This window comes from Hemibagrus wyckioides, linkage group LG03 (genome assembly GCF_019097595.1).
Source record: "Hemibagrus wyckioides isolate EC202008001 linkage group LG03, SWU_Hwy_1.0, whole genome shotgun sequence".
NCBI lineage: Eukaryota > Metazoa > Chordata > Actinopteri > Siluriformes > Bagridae > Hemibagrus > Hemibagrus wyckioides.
The window spans coordinates 13814048-13837087 of NC_080712.1; the positions used below are offsets into that span (position 1 = coordinate 13814048).

Below are 23040 nucleotides of genomic sequence, written 5' to 3' on the forward strand. Positions count from 1 at the left end.
TTCATCACAGGCAGCGGCGCGAGAGGATCATTTGCATCCTCTCCTCGCACTTCGCCATTTCTCAGCGCGTGCCAGATGATTCAGGATTATATACTGGAGACAGATGAGAGCAAAAGTCACACAGTGTAAAAGCCCCATAAATCCAGCTGTCACTTATGCAAAGCCATGTAAATGGACTTAGCTGATTAAGACACAGAGGTTTAAAGATACACACGTATGCTGCACACACATACACACACACACCCAAGGCCCCTCCTCACATGAGCTAGTGGAGCAGTTTATCAAGTAATTATTGTTTGATTACATCGTTTCATTATCTACACTGATTGAGTCAGCGCTGGCGCCAAAGGTCAAGCACCATTAGCGGCGCGATGCTTCGGGCCGCTGCGCTGGGAGCTCCTGCCCCCCTGCTGCCTTTCTGAAAGGCCTAATTGTACATTCATTTGTTTGAAGAAGAGGACACACAGAGAACGACTGCGACGGAATATTAATGCTGTTCTGCCTCACATAAGCACTATTAGGCAAAAGAAGTGGCATGTTAGTTCAGAAGCACTGAGGGGAAAATCTGCTGTCTGTCCATACAAATTACTCAAATGAGACGTCATCAGAAAACAAACACTATCAAATTGAAAGTAACAAATCTGCTGTAAGAAAGTTTAGAAAAAAAAAGTATCAACAGGCATTATCCAGTGATGACTGTACGACGTCTATGAAGCCATGTTTTGTCTCAGTGATCTGTCAGTCTACTGACACCAAACAGAACAAAACAGTACTCTTCTGTATTTATTCCATTAATTCTCACCACTTTATAAGTAATTAAATTAAACAGCTTCATAAGAAGAGCAAATTAACACAATGTGGTTTTATTTAATCACCTGAGACAGATATTCATCATGAAATCAGAAGAGAGGAAGTGAGAATAATAAATCATACTAAACAGGATTTGAAGAGGCGGTGCAAGAGGATAAAGAAGGAGCTCATACCTGGGAGGAAAGGAGATGTCCAGCTCGTTCAGACGATCCTTAAAGACAGCCTTCTCTTTATCAAACTCTAATAGCTGTGGAAAGAGCAAAAAAAAGTAGAGAATTCATGTCATATTGAATTAATTGAAAGCAAATCTGAATCAGCATCTAAACGGTCAAAGTCCAGATGCTCAACCCCATTGAGATGCTATGGAGGGGTCTTCTAAGAGCTGTACATAATAAAAACGCCCTCAAACATCAATGGACTGAAGCAATGTTGCAAGGAAGAGACGGTCAAATGTTCTCAAAAATGATGTGAGAGACTGAAACTCTTACAGAAACTGCTTACTTCAAGTTACTGATGCTAAATGTAGCTGTATAAGCTACTGATAAACCCCCGGTTTCTAAATGCTGATTTAATTTCAGGAACATGATCACTACATATTGAAATCTGATTTTTTCTTTGTTTTTTTGTTGTCAACTTAGGTATTTGTTTATAGAAGTTTGTGGGGATCAAACAATTGCAACAAGGGTGTACATTTTCCCATGACTGAATGTCTTACATTGTGATGGTGTCAGAAGCATTACCATGGAACTGATTACATTATTGGGTGTGTGTATGGAGGAGTGTGGGTGTGGGTGTGTGCATGAATGTGTGTTTATAGCATGCTGGTTGGTTTGTGTGTGTTTATGGATGTTTGTGTATGAACTTGAGAGAAGGTGTGTATGGATACCTGTGTTGGCATGTATGTGTATTTATGTGTGTTTATGTGTCCTTTGACACCAGTCTCTGTGAATACACATGACAGTAAGTGCCTTTCCTAAGAGTAGAGTGTGTGTGCAAGTGTGTGTGTGTGTGAGGTGTTCATCAATCATGCTCTCTCCCAGCTGCACACACTCAGAGGGAGTTGAGCTCTCATCTCAGATGCAGGGATGACTGAGACAAGCTAAAGTCATTAATCAAAGCAGAACAGAATAATTAGCCTGTGTGTGTACACATTAATTATGGGAGAGACCAACAGGTACAACTGACACCTGCATCACTGCCTCAACTGTGCGTGTGTGTGTGACAGCCATATAAAGACAGATATCCATGTGCTCTTGTATATGCCTGTGTTGTTTTATTGCTGTACATTGTTATTATGTGTCTGTATTGTGTTGTGTGTTCGGACTGGCTTTGTGCTTTAGCTGAAGGATCCATCATATTACCAGAGCTGGACATGTGTACTCACACACACACACACACACACAATATGCAACCTACATGCTTGAGTGCATATATGAAATGAGTTTTGTGTATGCCCAGGAGAAAGACACTGAGTACGAGTACAATGTGTGTGTTTCTTAGGACAGGCGTCTCACCTCCGAAATAAACGTGAGTGAAATTAAACACAACAGTCCTTCAGGAAAGTTTGCATAGACTGAGGTGGTATAAGTAAGAGCCTGTTGAAGTGAAATTACGTGCACGCAAGAAATTTCACACTACATTTCATCGTGGCTCAATTAAGCAGAATGATTTGGCCATCTGATGGGTCGGCAGAAAAACGGAGCTTCGTCCAAGTTCAAGGGCCTGCTGTTTTATAGAGGCTTGTGCTGTTTATCAGTTGCCACTGACCTTGAGGCTCGAAAGGGCACAGAGATCACAGGACCAGTGCACAAGACAAGGGCTCAGATGAGGAAGTACCACCAGAAATAAAAATAAACGTCAGCATTAGCTCAAAATGTGCACTTCACCTCAATAGGCTCAGCTGCGTAAATCACGGTGGCTTTGATTGCTCGGGAGCTGAGCCTTTCTGGAAAACTGCGCAGTGAAATGTCCCCCTGGCTTTCTGGCGGATCACGCTATGTCCCTTGCCATAATTGTGCTTTGATTTATACTTTGTCAAATACGGCCCTGACAACGTCGGCCGCCATTAAATGCCATCAATAAGAGCCGGGTGAGAGGTCATTTAATTTGATTTTTACACCGCACACTTTGCCTTCATTGCAGGGCCAATATGGCCCCCAACTTTTATGATGTATTCATTATTTTGTGCCAAAACGATATACTGTCAAGCTCAGACACGGAGGAAAGGATAGAGGGTGGATGATCAACATCCTAAACACCTCCCTCAGAGTTATCATTACATTTTAAATACAAGTTCATTAGAGGCATACACAAAATAAAAAATAAAACAAAAACAAAACAAGAAAACTCAACAAACCCACCCCAAACAACACAAAATTAGAAACATATAGTAAAAAAAAAATTATATGAACAACAAGCAAAAAAAATTTATTAAAAAATATAAATAATCATGCAAACAAACAAAAATAGAAATAAGAAATAAACAGCAATATAAACAATCAAGTAAAAAATAAAAAGAATCAAATAAATTAGCTCATTTCTAAGGTTTTTGTTCTGGAAGGAACAGTTTAGCCACAAATGAAGTTCAAACCACTTTTTGAAGTGGAATTTCTTAGTGCTGGAGTGGCGTTAAAATACGTCAGAAGAAATAGAAGTCTGTGTCACACAAAATATTTCACTCTGCTTCAGGAGCAAAATAACAGAAGAATGTTAGGCACCAAATGTGCACTGGTTGATCTACTACATTTTGGTTAGTAGAGACATTTTTAAAATTTCATGTTTGGACGAACTATTCATTTTTCTCACCTTTGAAAAGTTTCTGTTCCTTCCAAGTAGAGTTAGGACTGAGTGGACAACAGAAATCTCATTTGTTTATCATTTAGATCATTTTAAGTAACAATTAATTAATTAGTTTTGTTTTTACACTTTAATCAGGTACGGGCAGTGATTTAGTTTCAATTTGCCATTTGGACCCTTCCATAAGTGTGTGTTCCCTGACTGTCAGAGTAAGACACTGGAACAATGTGTTTAGAGCTTGTGCTTGCAGAACACTGGACTCACATTAGATTAGCGCTGCTCTGCTGCTTAGGCTCCCTGACAGATAAAATATGGCTGGACCTACGCAGAAGGGCCATGTTATTTATTTATTTGGACTCTTAAAAACTCCTGCGGTTTGAGAAATGCGGTGGCTGAGGACGCGAGGAGCATGAGGAGCCTGACAGAAAAGTTCATCACTTGCTCCACTCCTCCCTCCCTGCACTCTCGTTCGTCCCACCGGCTGGCCAGCTACAACAGATAAAGTTACAATAAAGAGATACTAAAACAAAATCAATGGGAAGATGAGAGATGAGAGAGGTGGTGGTGGTGGGGGGAGTTCACTTAGCGCAGTCCTCGACCGCTGAATGTCTCAGCCGGATGGCACTGGTGCACACACACACACACACACACACACACACACGCTTCCCCTCAGCAGCAAACCCCACGCCCCCTCGACGCAGCGGTCCCCGGAAAATTTAATCTTCCCAAATCCTCATCAGAGCTCTCCATCCTCTGCACCTGACAGCCACCCGGATAATTAATTATACAATTTCGATGGGAATATCGACTAAACAAAGCTATTAATCATAGCAAAAGTCAATAGGCATGGACACATTCAATCATGTCCCCACCAATGATTACTCCTCTCAAAATACAATAATTATTTTCAAGAGCTGCCTCGAATTAAATTTCTGTCAAGCTGGTACAAGTCTAGTAGTTGATGAAGGATGCAATGGAGTTTTATTTATATATTTATCCCCCCTCCCCTTATGGAAAGGGGAGGAGGGACATTTGTCGTTTTGGAAAGGTAGTTTGTTTCATAAGGCTCATAAGACAGTATGTTTAACTGGAACATGACCATCAGATTATCTCTCATGATCCATCAAGTCATTCATCTTACTGCCTTACTGCTCTCCAGTGATGTGAAGGAAAACACACACACACACACACACACACACACACACACTGAAGGAACCAAGGCTTAAACACACACATCGTCTAATGAGTAAATACTAGAACAGTCACCTGTGTTTATAAACAGAAAAGTGAGGTCAGACTATTTTTATTTTCATAAAATAGGCATGGAAGACAAGACTATATGTGTGTGTGTGTCCATATATAATTACATACAAGATAAGAAATTTCCCATCACACCTGCATGAGAAAGGTGGGTCATGGTGCCATATTGCACTTTCTAAACCTGTCGTTTTGACACTAGTCTGAAAACTCTAAGAAAAGACTCTAAGAGTGATGAATTTTGTTCTAAAAATCAAATGAATGAAGCACAAGGATAAACAGAGAATCCATAGCTCACCAGCGTTCCATTGTTTTCCCGGAAAACATCCTGGTTAATGTAGTTAAAAAGCTTCTTTTCGAGTTGTAGCACAACCTACAAAAGAGAATGCAGAGCAGAGTCAGCTTCCAGTTGTAAAGTCATAGGAGAGTTTAGGTTATGCTGCTTATGTGTACATTACTATATGCTGTATGTAGTGGTCTGGGAAAGCCTGTTGTGTGATGCTCTGGCTGATTTCTCGAAAACAGCCAATTAAATATCGACAAATTGGGTTTTGGCCAGAACTATTAGTGTTACTGGTTATACTTGAAGAAACCATAAATTTATATTTTACCCTAATCTTTCCTAACCTGTATTCTTAAGACAGCAGTGTATCAATGCATTTGTATTATACATTGGTAAAATCTGTCAATCTGCATAATATGTATAAAACCTATACAGTGAAGTTTGTGTATAGCTACATTACATATGTAAACCTAACCATTTCAGATCGTAATGCGATACTGCCTTTCGAAATGTCTGTGATGCTCATTCTATAGTTCTACAGGAATGAAATCTGTAAATTTAATTTTTTCCCTCTTTACATTTGGGGATAATTTATATTACACTAAGAATAGTTTTCCACCTGCTCTCAGCCTGGAATAATTCTCAAATAAATATTAGATGCTTTGGAGAATTAGTTAAAGTGATATAAAATGAACTGTAGTGTAGTATTTGAGTGCGTATAAGGTTTGTAGCTCTCACCTTACGGTCATTGTCAGACTCCCGGAATATGAGCTTGACCACCTCGTTGGTGTCTGCGGTTCGAACCGTCTGCATTGTGGCTGTAGAACACAGACTCTGGAGGCACACAGAGAGATAGAGAGAAATGATAAATGAAGATAATTTAAATAACAGTAATTAAATAACAATAATATAAAATGCCTCCTAGGAGGCACTTGAAAGCAGAGAAAGAAATAATTAAATTAAATAATTTGGTTAGAGATGCCTATACTTATGAGACTTGCTCTTAAGTTCGAGTAATTTAACAAATTCTTTTCCAAACTTTCATATTGCCATACAGTGTTAGACAAACATTAACATCCAGAACCATTAAGAGTTCTTTGGTTTGTTCCTCTGGATCCCCTTTAAAGATCCCGATGTATATACAGCTCTGTCTTTCAGAAAGGATTCCAAACAGAACCTTTTTAGGAAAATAAGGAGCCTTCACTTTTGTAAGAACCCCTTTTTATGAGTTGAACACACGGTTTTAAAAGTATTAGCGTATATTTCAAAGAATATGTCGCACCTGAAAACACATTTTTTTGTGCCATCATCATGCAGTGGATCAACCAAAGAACCATTTTGACTATAAATTTTCATTTTGGCTTTTTTATTTGGCACTTGTGGAAATTATCAAGAGAAGAGCTGAGGGCATGAAGCCTTTATTATCCCCACACATACATTACAGCACAGTGGAATTCTTTCCTTGCATATCACAGCTGAGGAAGTTGGGGTCAGAGCACAGGGGCAGCTATGATACAATGCCCCTGGAGCAGAGAGGGTTAAGGTCCTTGCTCAAATGCCCAACTTGGAGCTTGGTGGTGCTGGGGCTTGAACCCCGATCCTCCGATCAACAACCCAGAGCCTCAACCACGTGAGCCACTACTACCCTATGAATGTAGCTCACCAAGGACCAGCTACACAGTAATAGACATTAGGCCAGAAAGAGAAGACATTTTGATTTAGTTCAGTATATGATCTAAAGAACTGGTATACAAAAAAGAGAATAATTTGACAAAAACAGAAGTTTGTCATCATGTTCAAACATGTTCAAAATGTGTCTGATAATTAAAAAAGTGTTAATGTGAATCCCCTGATGTGAAACAAAATCACTTTGAATAGTTTCCTGTCAGCTGTGAACTGTGTTAATGGTTGACTACTCCTGATTCAAACCATTTTAACAGCCTGTTGAAGGTATAAACATTTCAGGTGTCATACCACAATATCAGTCACACACAACCCATAACTAATGCTGCAGTTCCAGCCAAACCTAACCAGGACTTTTATAGCATAATAGAGTCCAAACCACCCAAATAACACCCAATGCATTTCAATGATTTTGAGGAACTAGAAACGGAGAATAGCGCATCATGTCCCTCTGGTCCTCTTTATGTCTTGGTATTGTCCTGACCCCCGAAGACTGTGTGCGCGGCTAAATTCCCTTTTGTCAAGTCTTTTTAACAATTAGTTAAACATTCGACCATCTGTGTTTGAAGACAGTTGAATGAGGTAAAGCCAGTCCTGCTGGTTCCCATCCCGCAGGCCTGATTGAAATTCAAAGCACAGATTAGTTAATTAGGTCAAGCCAATATAGCAGAAAGGGGAAAAAGAAGGCTCTTTAGAATGAAATGTCACAAATCAGGCCAGCAAGCTCACAGAGCTCTGCCTCAGATTAAAACAAACAGTGGCAGAAAAGAGAGGAGCAAACCTTCTTCCTTCACTCCTTCTCCCCCTCCTTTCTTCCCTCCATTTGGATGCTTTCTAAGCTCTAACAAATCGCTCCATCTTTTGCTCATTTGGGTCCAAGCAGCAGCTCACAGTGCTCCCTTTGCAGCCTCAAACTAATGCGCTTTACAGGGTTTAAGCTGCTTTGAGCCATGAATAAGCCCAAGAAAAGATCTCGCTAAAAAGGCTAAAGGCAGAGATACTCAGACTGACAAAGTCATTGTAGCCACACACACTGACACAAGGCTGTGAAATTGATCCTTTTTATGCTCGCAGAAATTAATGCTGTAAAAACAATAGTTCAGCTTAAAAAAAAAAGAAAGATAATAACTAGCCAATAAAACAAGTCAGTGAAATTCAATTTAAGTAAACAAAACACTTTCAAGAACACTGGCCAAAAAAATAAATACAAAGTGCAAAACATAATTTTATTTTAATAAGGCACATCACTTAGGGTTCGGCTTTTAGCTCTCCACCAGAAACCTTCCCTCTGTCCTTGTCTAAGCCATAGAGTCAGCCAAGCAGAAAACTCTCACCATTTCAGACGGGCCACGCTGCCAAGAAGCCAAGCAGCCTTATTGAAATTAAGAGTATCCATTTATGAGTACAGAAGCACATAATCCATTTATGTTTAAATGATTTCAATAATCCATGGGGATCAGGATCTGGAAAGTGCTAATGATGATTTTGATCAACAGTTGATGGACAGATGTGTATACTTTTCCCTTTGGGATGAATACAGTATGTATGTATGTATGTATGTATGTATGTATGTATGTATGTATGTATCTATCTATCTATCTATCTATCTATCTATCTATCTATCTATCTATCTATCTATCTATCTATCTATCACTATATATGTATATTTTAATACTCCACTCCTGATTGTTTTCAAACAAACTAAGAGTTTAGGATTACACAAAAAAAATCACTAGATTTGTTTTATATACTGTACTGAATGATATACACATTAATAAGCATCTTGTGACCTTGCTATTATAACAATCTGTCAGGATTACGAACAAATAGGAGATAAAACTTAGGGCACTTATAATACTAAGTGTCACAATCTACAGCTGCTTGCGCCAAGAGGCTTTTTGTCTCATTATAAGGAGTGAAAAGTGAGACCACTCAGTAGGGATCAAGACTGAAATCCTTATTCATGTGTTCACTGATAAACAGCGAGTCACAGTGTGCCTCTCCTCAACGGTGATTAAATGCTATAAATCAAGCAATCAATCAGACAAACATGGAAACATCCTAACGTGAGTATTAGTGCTGTCACAATTCATTCCATGCTCCAAATAGTCTATTTTGGCTTGAAGTTGGAAACCCGGCTCCAAATAAATGTTATTTATGCTCCATATTTCTAATAAAATAAAAATATTTCTACTGATCTATTTCTGCCAAATGCCCAAAAATGCTAAAAAAAATTTACTAAAAACTTTTTATTAAGCATACTATCATGACCTACATACTACCCTAAGTAGTGAGCATATATATAGTGGATAGAAATTAATATAACAATGTGGTGATGGAGTAAAATACCTGGTAGATTGTTTTATGGATCTAAAGCATCTCAGTACGTGTGTGACTGAAGAAGCAGGTGTGTATTTCTGTATGTGTGTGCGCTGACAATAGTCTTGCTTAATCTCTCTGTATAGTCCATGCATCAGTAAGTGAGCAGTGTTTTATCTCTCATTGGTGGGATTAACTAAATAACTCTGTAACATACATACGTACATCCAGACATAGACGTAGGGTCATTATATAAAAGTTTACATACACCATGTAGAAGCTGAAAAATATAATTAATATGAGGCATCATAAAAGACTGCATTCAGTTTTTTAGTATTGCCCTCAATAAAGTATTTCACAAAACAGATGTTTGCTTATAGACTACAAGACAATTGTACACAAATTAACCTTAATACTGCATGTTGCCTTGATGATCATCAACTGTTTTTGTTTAGTAATAGTTGTTCACGAGTCCCTTTTGTTTGTCAAAGGTCCTGCACATTCTTTATTTTCCAGCATCTCCTGCATACTTGAGTCCTTTCCAACAGTGATTATATGATGTTGAGATCCATCTTTTCACACTTAGGAAAACCGAGGGACTCATACACAGCTATTACAAACCATCCATTGATTCTCAAGAAGGCAATGCAATACATTAAGAGCCAGGGGGTGTAAAATTGATGATTGGTATAAATTGTTATTATTGCTTATGTAAATTGTGAGCTTATTGCTTATGGGCTCATGGCCCAAGGAAAGTCTGGTGCTCTCTGATAATACATACTAAGACCAGAGGACAGCTGGTGACCCAATCTACTCATCTATTTGTTGATCATACATGGGCAACCACATTGAGAGTGTGAACACAGAAGTCTTATTCAGCTGCTCTATTAAAAAGCAGCATCTAAATAAATTACATCCTGCACACACACACTGACCCCCTCTAAATGATATTACCCTAACTCATTTTACAGCAACTGGATGAGACTGGATCAGAATGAAAAAAGAGCTATAATATAGGTGTGAGAGTAATCAGGCATTTGAAAGACATACTTAAAGGATACTGCAAGCAAAATATCTATTGATAACAAATTGTATATGCAAAAATACTTCACAAAAATACAAGGATTCAGGCTTGAATTTATATGTGTGTAGTAAGCAATCCAGGTTAAGTCAGTCTTGATGTAGAGAGTACTAAACCTGACAATATACTTCACGAGATCAGAGAATCACTACATAGAACTAATAACACTATCAAAAACTGACAAGTATTATTATGTTTAATGTCGAGAAATGTCTGCATTATATATTATACATTTCAATACAGCAGCTATAGTAGTACTTCAACAGCTTCTCCTTTTTCTCTCTCTCAAAATTAATAAGACTAAAATTTCACATTACTGAATAAGCACAAATTGTTTCAAGCACAATGTTCCAAAATTACAAATTGCCAACACTGAAGACTCACAGAAACAATTACAGACATTTTATGTGAAGTCCCAGTGTAAATTGTTTCTTTAGGAATAATGTATTAAAGTGCATGACCATTAACTTTTGATTTGCCTTCCAGCTGTACTACAGTCCAAGCTGTGCAGTTACAGAAAAATAATCAACATTTTCTGACCAATCAGAGTCAAGCATTCAATAATGCTGTGGTAAAAACCACTATACGCTATAGTGCAATGTAATATCGGCATTGTGCTTTAAAGCAGTAACGACTGGTACATCACTGTACAGATGACACACTGCTGATGAAATTCTGTGCTCCACTAAAGATAAGTGTTGGGATTCAGTCTAAAATACCCACTTTGGTTGAGGACCACAGCAGTTGGGGGAAGAAAGGTCACCTAGTGAAGTCCAAGTAATGCTCTTCATTAGATCTCATAGCGTGCAGCTCTTCTTTCATCAATGGTTATCGATTCTCTTAAACGGTTATAAATGAGCCGATACGAATGGCTGTAAGTAATAGTTGAGTGTGTGTGTGTGTGTGTGTGGTGGGGGGCAGTTTGGAGCAAAGCCTGCGCTTTAGTGTCAGATGCTCTTTAGAGTGTTAATCCCATCAATGAGAGAAAAAGCACTGCTCAGTTACAGATGCTTTGACTATACAGAGAGGCTAAAATCAATGCATCCTCACAGTAAATCCCTCTTTCAGAACACACACACACCTTCTGTTACCGCAACCACACACACACACACAAATACATACACACACAAGAACAGAATAATTCTTTGCCTACCTGCACTAACATGTCTTACTGCACAAACACTCATGTAGTCATGCTAGTTTAAAAAATATGCTAGTCCCACAGGATTGTCCATGTTGTTTTGTAACTGTGGTTATAAGCCTATGATACAGAGGCCTTACACTGCACTGAGCTGCCCTCTGAACCTCAGAGCCTCCTCCTGTAGTCTCCTTCCATCACTCAGAGCAGTCATTATTGATTTCCAGCTCATAACTCCTCGTGCCACCACTCACTGGCCTGCCATTACACCAACATGATGAGCCATTGTGAACATTTATGGAGCCGAGTAATTAGATCTCAATTAAAGAGCGAGAGAAACAGAGAGGTGTTAGAGTTGATTGCTCTCAATGGTGCTGTTTAAGGAATGCTTTTCTGTCGATTCACTGGGTTTGGCACTTGGAGTCAGAGACCCTACTGGCAGTCATGGTTCGTTAATATTTTACCACCAATGTCTGTAGTGGAGCTGCCAGTTCTCTCCAGACAGTGCCAATCTTGGAAATGTCCAGCATTACTTCCTTTACAGGCATTCTCAAATCACACACTTCAGAATGAAGGAATTTGCTGAGGATCACCACAATCTCCAGTGCTCTAACACCGCTACTTTCATTGCTAAGGTACAGGAATGTATTAACACAAGGATAAATTGTTTCCTACAGGATGGAAAGTTACCTTGTTGTTCATTATTTCTTTGTTGATTGTTGAAAATGCAGACTGAAGGGCATTTCAATTACATTTTCTGGCTCGACACCAAATGTGTCAGTGTATGAGGTTTCATGGAAATTCTCAAAAATATCATGGATTACCTTTTCATGGGGTGATTGAGTAATGTAATTATTGCCTGATTGTCTCTGGTAAGAATTACATTAGTCCCATCCAAAACATATCGATAAATATTGCAAACTGTCCTGTAGTAAGTAAAACCTTTTTTATTATATATACACAAGGACATACAAAGAAAATTTTCAATTTATTACAAAACCAGTAATATTTTTATACTAGGTTATAATGTGATAGACATTTCAAACTGTAACACTCACACTGGAAGATAATAATAATCACATTGGAAGATAATAAGTAGATAATTTTTTTAAGAAGTTCTGAATCTATGAAGTGACACTACATATCTCTGGGTAGATAATGGCAACCAAGGTGGCTATCACAGGCTTCATCTTTCTCTTTCTTTCTGTCTCTCTCTTTAATTGAGATCTAATTACTCTGCTCCATAAATGTTCACAATGGCTCATCATGTTGGTGTAATGGCAGGGCAGTGAGTGGTGGCACGAGGAGTTATGAGCTGGAAATCAATAATGTCTGCTCTGAGTGATGGAAGGCGACTACAGGAGGAGGCTCTGAGCTTCAGAGGTCAGCCCAATGCAATGTAAGGCCTCCATATTGTGGGTTTGTACCCATGGTTACAGAGCTACATAGATAGCTGCTTCAGTTCTGCATAAAATAATTAATATTAATTGAGGATTCGTTTTGTCCAAAGCACTTTAAACAATGTGTTTGGTTTCAAAATTGTCTCGATGTTCTTGTCTATTATGTGACAGCGCTTTGACTGAACAAAAATTATGATATATGTTCTATAATATGATTCAGTGATTTGCATAGTGCTTTTAAGAATGGACATTGTCACAAGCAGCTTTACAGGAATATTTAAATTCAGGATATAAATGATCATTTTTAAATGCATCCCAAATGAACAAGCCAGAGGTGACAGTGGCAAGAAAAATGTGTTGCGTTGATATTATGAAGAAACATCGACTTAAAGGAAACCTGACATAAAAGGGAAACTATCTTTCTCTGGGTGACAGTGAATATTGTGATTATAAAGATTTCTGACAATTCACGGTGACTAGAAGTTTATACAAATATGGAGCGACTTTGTGTAGCAGCTACCAATGGGAGGGAAGACATGTGATCAGTCTCCTGATCAAAATATGGAGGACACATTAATTAGCAACTGGCCAATTCATTGTGTTATGGGTCTGGCCACATACAGAGACACACAAATATGATGTGATGAAACATGTATCTGACATCATGGGCCTTTCAATTAAGATGACTAATGCATTTAATTGCCTGAAATATTAGCTTTTTGAAGATATTAGACACTTGCAGATAGATGGCATCAATAGCAGGGACACACTGCTTGTCCTTCATATGGTATATAATGCATTATATACACTGGTGAATTTTAAATACAAACGACAATCTCCCTGCAGTTTCACTTTAGCAGCAAAGAAAATGATTTGTTGGAATGATAAAATTGGAATGCTAGTTGCACTGCCCACTGATAATGGGAACCAGTAGAGGGAACACCTACTGGTGGCTTCATGATACAGCAACTGGCAAATTCTCTTATCTACCAAGTATTTTCCTTGGCTAAAAGGCAGATTTTCCAAAATGCATGGAATCACATTGTATCTCCTAAACTACATCTAAAGCTGACAAAAAATATCCAATTGCCACAGCATTATTCCTGTGCCACAAAGTGCACATTTTATGTTCCACACCTTCACCAAATGTACATCTGCATACCCATGCACACACCTAGATATAAGATGTGAGTGAAGGAGAGCTGGACAGAGTATGCTGGGCGGCCATGTATGGGGTGTATGGGCAGAAAACGGAGAGCAGGATAAAGGCAATTGAGAGGTGGAGGGGAATGCTTCCTATTCATCTTAGCCTGTGGAACATCTGGGAAAAGCCCTCTAAAACAATGGCACTGGGTCTCCCAGCTAGCTGACGGTCCTGGAACCACGTTTGGCCTTGCCAGCACAGAATGGACAGGCCACAAATCATCTCAGGACAACAGCGGTAGGTGGGGAAAGTCAGTGAGGTGGTGTGTGTGTGTGTTCCCTCTGGTATTTAAGTCTCAAACAGGCCCATTCTCTAGGGCCTGGCAGGACAAATTGGCCAGTTTGGGTGTCTTTGAGAGGCAGTGCAGCGCGAGGAGAATGGGACAGGGCTGAAACACAAGGAACAGCCCCATAAAAATTCATCACTTTGACCCCTTTGACCTCCTGCTGCTGGGGGGCTCCACAGACACACACACACCACACACACACCACACACTGTCTGTCTCTCTCTCTTTCTCTAATACGATGAGCAAGCAGTGAGCAAGCATCTCATCAACACACATTAACACAAAAACTGTCAGCTTGACAGGAGGAAAGTTTTTTTTTTTTTTTAACTGTCTACATTTCCATCATTAAATGTCTCTAATTTAGCAAAGCAGATTTGCTGTAAGAGCATACATGCTGCTCACCAAACACACAGACACACAATACCTAAAAAAGAAAAGACTTCTTAAGAGGAAAAAGCCACCAGATGCTTCATTGTGCCTGAGTATGTGTGAGTGGTGTGTGAAGTAAGGCACTAAGGGGTGTGTATGTTCTCCTCGCTGTATTAAGCAGAGAATGAGCGCCCATTGTTTCACTCCAGGCTTTTGACACATTTGTGCCACATGTACAAAGAGAGCTAATAGAAGCTTAAACATGGAGAGGCCCTCCACACCTCCCCTCCACTGCTGCTGCTTCAATCCACAGCTCCCAAACCAGTCACCACAGATGTCCACAAACTGGTTAAGTCTCTCTGCATCAATAAAACCAAGCTGATTTACAGTTACCTAGAAGGCAAGAGCCAATGAGTTCTAATATAGCTCAAGGTAGGACTCTCTCCTAACAATGAGCTGGAGAGATCATCAAGAGAGTAATTTCATCTACAAACAAATGCAGCCTTTTCTATTTTTTGTTTTTAAATACAGTCTGCATGAACATCCAGGGAATACTGAAATGCTAGTTTAAACCAACACCGGCACATCTGCTGAGCTGCAAGGAAGTATGTATGAAGCTACAGAAATAAGTCAAATAATCATATCATCTGCTCACTGTTCTAGGAATATGATTTATTGAGCCCCTTGCAGTAACCACAAGTCCAGCTTTCCCCTTCACAAGGATATTTTCTTAATTCTTTCTTTCTTAATTTTAAGGCGAATAAATATTCAGGTTTGAGGACAGCTGAAAACTTCAATCACACTGTTTAAAAAAGACAAAATAAATCTCAACCTAAAGACAGAATGAAAAAAAAATAAATAAGAAGAGAGATTTAATTAATGTCCATCATGGCTCTCTTTACATCTTCTTAAATGTTGCAGTGAAGGTTTGCACTAAATCCCTTTACCAGTGCTAGTTAGTTCATCTGCCATCATATTGCATACTGCTTCTTACAATTAAAATGAACTGCAAAAGTCCTTTTGAACAGTTATAAAGTTCTACACTATCAGTCAGCAGCAAACATTTCCAAACTGTGGTCTACAACTAATAAACCATTTTCTCTCACTAATGTTCCTGATGTAAGCAGGATGACTTTCCTAAAAATGTTATTATTATTATTATTATTATTATTATTATTATTATTATTATCATCATCATCATCATCATCATCACCACCACCATTATTATTATTATCATTATCATCATCATCATCATCATCATCATCATCATCATCACCATTATTATTATTATTATTATTATCATTATTATCATCATCATCATCATCATCACCATTATTATTATTATTATTATTATTATTATTATTATTATTATTATCCTGAGGTCTGTCTAATGATAAATGACTACACTGTCACTTTGTTCAGGAGTCATTTAGCAGAAAGTCATTTTCAATAAAGGAATATCAGACTTAGCTGAATATATTCATGAACCTTCTCTAAAGAAACACCAATGAGGTATGGACAAACAAGCTTTCTTTCAGCAATCTAACAGTTTTTAAAATCTATTAGCAGTTAAATTGAGAGCAGTTTGGTGGGTCATTTAGTGTGTATGGAGCAGTGATTATCAATTAGTGGTTCCCTCTTGATGAGCAGCTAAACTTGAGTTCATTACTGCACTAATCAATGCAGAAGATCAATATCTAAGAGTTTTTTCCCTACACACTGTGCGATTGTAATTGCTTTTATTAAAACAAGTCAAACCTAAACAATAAAGAGAAATATACTATGGATTAGTTATGATTACACCACAGCCCTAGATTTCTTGAAACTGATTAGTCAGAAGATGTTCATTTACTACAACAGCAGCTCTGATGTTAATAGATTTATATTAATGCCTTCATTCTAAAATGTTATCATATTATCATTGATATGCTGAAGGTTACTGTATGGAGGTCATGGGTGTGAATACTTCAGAACAGTGAGTAGGTTTTCCATCACAGGGAAATCTTCAGGATAGAGGATTTTTTTTCATCTTAAAAATTTGAAGAGAAGGAAAAATTAAAGGTTGTGAGGAAATTAATGCTTATAACTAACTTTCTCTCACAAACACTCCAAATATTACACATGCATTATTCACTACTTTAATGAATATTTAATGACTATATATATCTATGGAATAAAAAATAGACAATTTTTAAAGAATGAGATAATTAGGGACATGTTAAAAAAATAATCGACTTGGCTTTTTTCCGTATTACAGAATGTCTTGTCATGTTTTATTCCCTATGTAATATGAATATCAAATATCATCACGGCTTACACATGTCCACAAGGCAGGAGACCAAGATTTTCTGATACTAAAAACAGCACAAAGGAGACATGTTTTGGCTGTAACGGCTGGGCTCTCACGTCTTCGGCACTGCATTACTACACATTATCATCCAAAATTATTCAAGATGATGATGATTATCACCCATGAGATGGAGCGCGTATGAAAAGGTTAATGCTCCCACAAACCTCGTTAAGGTTAACTCTTTTGTTTATCTGGACAATGATCCATGTGTCCCGTCTTCTCAGATGGCCATGATGGTGGCAATCTGTGTCTCAATAAGAGTACAGTCTGAAAGGACAGCGCACAATGCTGTCCAACACACAATGGCCCATGATTCATTCCCAGCAACACCCTTTAATTTGTTTGCACCATTTCATTTAAATGATCCTCTCCAATCCTGCTGGGTGGTGATCCAAGTGAGGAAGAGGGGGTGGAGAGAGAGAGAGAGAGAGAGAGTGAGAGAGAGTATAGACTGGGTCTTGTGCATAGAGAAGTAGTAGACCCCTATCATGTGGGTGGGCTTTGTGATTCGTTTTTTTAACCAATTTTTCATGCCCATCCCTCTAGATGTGACCCTACTGTGGCTCCTTTATGGAGCTGACAGGCCGGCACAGGAGAACATGCTGCCCTTCTGATAGCATGAAATCAGGAACAAAAGCCCCTCTAAGACAGAGTGGAGAGGAGAAGCGGTGAGGCGCGAGAAGCTGAGGCCATCCCCCGTCTGGCTCCCTGGATGTCTCTCTCTCTCTCTCTCTCTCTCTCTTTCTGCCTGCCCTGGATGTCCTTCTCTCTCTGCATAACCAGCTGTTAGCTCAGTCCTGTCCTTCAGCTCCCAATGTGCAGGAGAGTAGTGAAGTAAGGCACCTTGCTTTTCCGTTCCCCCTTCCCTAAGACAAAGCTCCAGCTCCTCTTTAAAGGCCCGGCAATATGGCCATCACCGATAAATCAAGAGAGACTTTACACAAGAGGCCATGAATTACCAATGTGGCACTTAATGGGACCTTTTAAATATGACGGGGTGGTTTGTGGGAAGCTTGTGAATGAGAGAAGAGCCAGCGCTCAGTCTGCCAGACATGTGTAAAGATTCGAAGTGCCACTGCTGGCTTTATGGATCTGCACCAATACGGTCTGATGTGATGGAGGTGTAAGTGTCAGTGAATAAGTGTACTGAACCTGATAATCTCTTTCCTTCTTCTACCATAGAGACAGAGAGAGAGAGAGAGAGAGAGAGTGTGAGAAACCGAGAGAGTGTGCGAAACAGAGAGAGAGAGAGAGATGTTGATCCAAGAATACTCAGCTCATTCTGTTTTCAACCACTATTAAAAACAAAAGAGAAGAGAACATTCTAGACTTGAGCTACTGAATGAAAACGACAGATCTGTGCTGCTGAACAGAAAGCAAACTTCATCTCCTCGACAGGAAGTGAAGTGACCTTGCTTCCAGATGCAGAAAGCTTCCAACCCAGTGGGGGTTTTACAAACTACAATGAACAAAAGCAATTTATTCATTTTTTTCCCCCTATTTGTTTCATATTCACTCAAGTGCATCTAACACCTAATAGTTTTTCCTCAATGAAAAGCACATTTGTCTTCTACAGATAATGTTATGCAGATGTAAAATTCAGCCTTTGGAACATTTAGCAACAGAGGAAATGAATAAAAGAGCAACATAAATGTTTAACATGCCGGGGATGCTATGCTTCGTAAAAAAAAAAAAAAAACTTTTTCTTTAACGGACATCACAAAAATCATTGGTAGAAATCCAGGGGCGAAAAAAACCCCAATGCTGTAGTAAATGGAGATGGTGTGAGCAGTGCTATTGGTAGAAAAGTCAATTTTCCAGACAGTAACAAATATATACAGTGAAAAATTAACTGGTCACTTGAATTGCGTGAGCGTTATCTGAATCTCAGTAACCTGAAAACAAGCGTCAATTTCATCAACATAAACCTGACTGTAATTATAATAAATCTTGGAAATGTGCTTTCTAAATTCTAAATCTTTAATCTAATTTTTATACTGTAGCTTGTTTGGATTCTGAGGGCAGGAAATAAATAGAAATAAAATAGAAATAAATAATACATCATATAAACACATATCTCTAATAAATGTTTCAATAAATATTATAGTAAATATTTTGTTTAAAATTTAAATATCAATTAGTCATAAACTAATGCCTAAATAAATCCATATAAATAAATAATTAAATAAATTAATAACTTGATGTCTACACATTAATTTTTTACAATTAATGGCTTTTACAATGTTAAATAAGTCTCTACTGCAGACAGTAGAGATGTAGCAGCAAATGCAGAAAATTGAGGTTGAGGTTTAACTCATTAATGCTTACAGATATTTGTAATAATTTTCATAATTTTTCTTTTAAGAAAATGCTGGTATATGAGGCGGCTTTTATATCAGTGAGCTTATTAGTTAAAGAGGCATCCATCTCAGACCACCCTCATGTCCAAATCCATGGTAACTCTAGACACTATTTCTGTTAAAGTGATATTGTATTCTCTCATTCTTAGACAAAACAGACTTGTTCTGTCCTTGCTTTGTTTCTTAAAAAGCCTTTCCTGAACTGAAAAAGAACTGTCTAACTAAAGATCTTTCCACCAGTAAGGAAGCACTGAACACAGATATACAACAAACAGTTTAACCAAAAATCGCCTGTAAAAAACAAAATAAAAAAGTGATACGGATGTGGAAAAGACATAAAACAAAGGGAAATACACACTGATTAGGAGAATGGTCAGCTACTGGGAGTGCTATCTGATCTTTAAATGAAAGATGGAGAATGAAAGAGAATCACTCCACTATATGAGTGGGTTCTTATGGCCGCTCTATTCAGCAGCACCATACAGTCACATAACACACTGTGTTTGTGTGTGTCAGAAGCTGTGAAGTTTTCCAGTGCCAGGCACCTCGCTCGCCCCAGTCACACACCCGTGCCAGCCTCAACCGCGGAGCCCGACACAATGGGACCAGGCCCCAGGAGCACGCTCAACCATCTCCGAGAGGAACAGAAGGCATCGGTTGTTCTTCATTCTCTTCGCTTTTTAATTACGTCTTGATCAAAGCCGCCACACGCTCCTTCTCTATGTGTGGCTCTCTTTGTTTTAATGTTATTAGATGGAGAGGGAGAAAGGGATAGAGTGGGAGGGACAGAGGGAGAGAGAAAACGAAGCAAAAGAGAAAGCAGTGTTTGTTCACGCTGGTGGCATATCAGCCGAGGTCATCAGAGAGATCATGTGGGTTTATCAGGAGCGCTAGTGTATCATGATGCTTATCATTATGCGGTGACTGCCCTCTAATTATTCTTAACACATTGCTTTGTGCTGAGAGAAGAATGTAAAACCTGTTGACTCTAAAGGTGCTGCTGTCGTTAATAAATATTTTATGTGCACGTAAATAATTATGTAAATATGTTATTTCTTGAACCTCAGCTCAAAACTGATCTCAAAAAGAGTTGTGGGCGAGATTTATTTTTAAAAATCACACTTAAGCATGCCCTTATACTTTGTTAATAAATGAGTTTTCTGTCTTTCTCTCAGTACAGGGAAATATGCAACTCTTGGCCATGATATTAGCTCTTGTACAACAGACGTGCTTGGACAGACATAAGTGATATTGGACAGACATAAGTGATATTGATAATGGATCTCAAGAAAATAAAAAATCTAGCATTATTAACTCAGTTATGGAGTAGATGAGCAGAACAAAAATGATACTCTTTCTAAGACTATCTTATTCTAAAAAGTACATTTATAGCAGAAACTCATTTAGGGTTTAACAAAATAAAGTTCTGTTTCCAGATCATCCATCTTTGAAGTAAATATATACTGTGTGTGTGTAAGGACTGGTTTATCAGATGGAGATGAGAGCCACTATCTCTGGGGTTGAGAGTCCTGTAGGATGAGGGCCAATCAGAGCACGCCGAGTGACTAATGGATGGATGCGTCCCAAAATTAATTAGCCTGACTAATGTAGTGTACACTTAATTTCGCTGCCTGCCTTTTGATTTATGGCAGGCCATGTGCATAAACACAGCGTGAAATGGAGCCTTATTGTCTGAGGAAGATTTCACTGGTAAACACAGCCATGGGCCCCTTAGACAACAGCGTACCAGACACTGCACAGCCTTCCAAGAGCGCTGTAAACAGATGCATATGGACACACAAACACACTAGCAAACATTCACCTGCACAAACAACACACAGGTTTTCCTGCTATGCACATCTACAAATAAGAAACAGGGTTAGCAAAAAACACAAAACAAACACACACACACACAAAAACACACTCAAGTCATAATTCAGTCTTCAAAGACAAACAGCGCTCGAGTTGACTCTGGCATCAGGAGTGTGTAGGAAAGCTCTTCAAACTGTGAAAAATGTAATCTTTATTACTGTATTTTGTCACTAATGAGCAGTTCACAGGCCACACTTGGATCAGGAATTGTATTGAGCCCCATCTTTAATTTCACGCCGCTCAGCTCACAAAACAATGAGGACAAAGGCAAGAAACATTGATTCATGTAAAGTGCCGCCTCCTGCACTTCTTCCTGCTGCACACAGGGGGCGCTGGGTCTTGCACGCTAAACAGGGAGTCGGTTCATCCTCTCAAATCACGCTCTTAATGACAGCAGCCAGTGAGAGAAGCGGGTAAACTCCAATTAAAACAAGCGCGAGTTGTGTCACGAGGACAGTAGATCACGTCAGTAATTAACCTCACCGCTGGCCCCTATCAATCCCCGACTTGGAACGGCTCGTGGGCCGCGGCATATTTTTTTAGCAGGAATTAAATTTACATTCTATTAAGTTTAATTAGGAGAGATTTTAAATATACTGGAGACCAGGAGCGGTGCTGTCACTATGCCTGCTGATTCACTACCAGCCGAACCCCGGGGTCCTGCTCCAATCCCAGCATGCACTTCAGCTGCCTGGCTGTGGACAGAACACAGCTCACAGGTAGGCACTGTCCACGCTCCTTTACACATCTGCTCTATATCTTTCAATCTCCTCCCAAAACTGTATCTCCAAATAAAATCTCTCACATACACACAGAACATATACAGTTTTTGGCAGAGAAGCTAAAAAAGAATTCAACTGATTTTATTGCCAAATATTTCATGAAGGAAAAAAAACATGATTTACAGACCTGTGTTAAGACCACCACTAGTTTTATGACTGGTTATACCTTTTCCTAATCTCTTCCTGTTGCTCTCAGGATAAGAGTGGGACACAGGGACAGTGAGTGCAGTGGAGGGACAGAGAGAGGGAGAAGAGTGTGTGTGAGAGAGAAGGTCCAGCGTTAGGACCCACATGGCTCCATCTTTTGTCCCCAGTGAAAAGCAGTGCTAAATGGGGGTCAATTGAAGCCAAGTCCCTTCTGTCTCACACAATTACTAGAGTTCCCTGTTCGTGTATGTGTGTGTGTGTGTGTGTGTGTGTGTGTGTTATAGGAAAGGGGTTGGCCCCATGCCTCTGGTTACTGATCCTGCCGCTCAAGCACTTCAGGAATGTGCCACCTGTATCCAACCTCCCCTGTGCCCCCATCACACATAAACAGCATCACATGGGATTCCTTCCCAGACAACCATAGTGCATGCTGGGAAAGTGGGGCATCCTGATGCTGAAGATGGTGCAGAGGTGTATGAGAAACAGGACAGCATTTTATTTAAAATGAGGTCACACTTAAATACAGCTGAAAAAAATATTATTGTAACATTAATATGTGAATAAAAGACAAAGTGAGAAATAAGAATATTTCAATTTTTTTACAGACAAAGTGTGCCTTAATAACTTAACATTGATCACTGTATATTTAGGGTGTTCTAAAGAATAACTGCTGAAAAAAGTAAACTATCTAAATAAATATCTAAAAAAAATTATAAATAAAATAAAATACAGCTTAAGCTCAGTATGAAGTGAGCATTAACCGGTGTAAGCAGGTTTTAAGGTGTAAGAGCATTTGCCCTTTTCGAGCAACTTGGATGAGTTCCATTTCTCAAATATTCACTGTAATCTACCTGCTGCTGAGCTTGCAAATATTTCCTTCAGCATTTCTCTAACAGCCAAAAC

General features: G+C 38.9%; 1 protein-coding gene across 2 annotated transcripts in view; it reads right to left on the reverse strand.

The window, feature by feature from the left end:
- LOC131348677 (inositol polyphosphate-5-phosphatase A) overlaps nucleotides 1-23040 on the reverse strand; it is a 150152-nt gene that overhangs the window by 16682 nt on the left and 110430 nt on the right. For both annotated transcript variants that reach the window (XM_058383815.1, XM_058383821.1), the window contains exons 10-12: nucleotides 5885-5980; nucleotides 5162-5236; nucleotides 984-1057 (exon numbers count right to left, since the gene is read on the reverse strand). In XM_058383815.1, the coding sequence (XP_058239798.1) occupies nucleotides 984-1057; nucleotides 5162-5236; nucleotides 5885-5980 (245 nt within the window). The remainder of the gene's footprint in view (nucleotides 1-983; nucleotides 1058-5161; nucleotides 5237-5884; nucleotides 5981-23040) is intronic.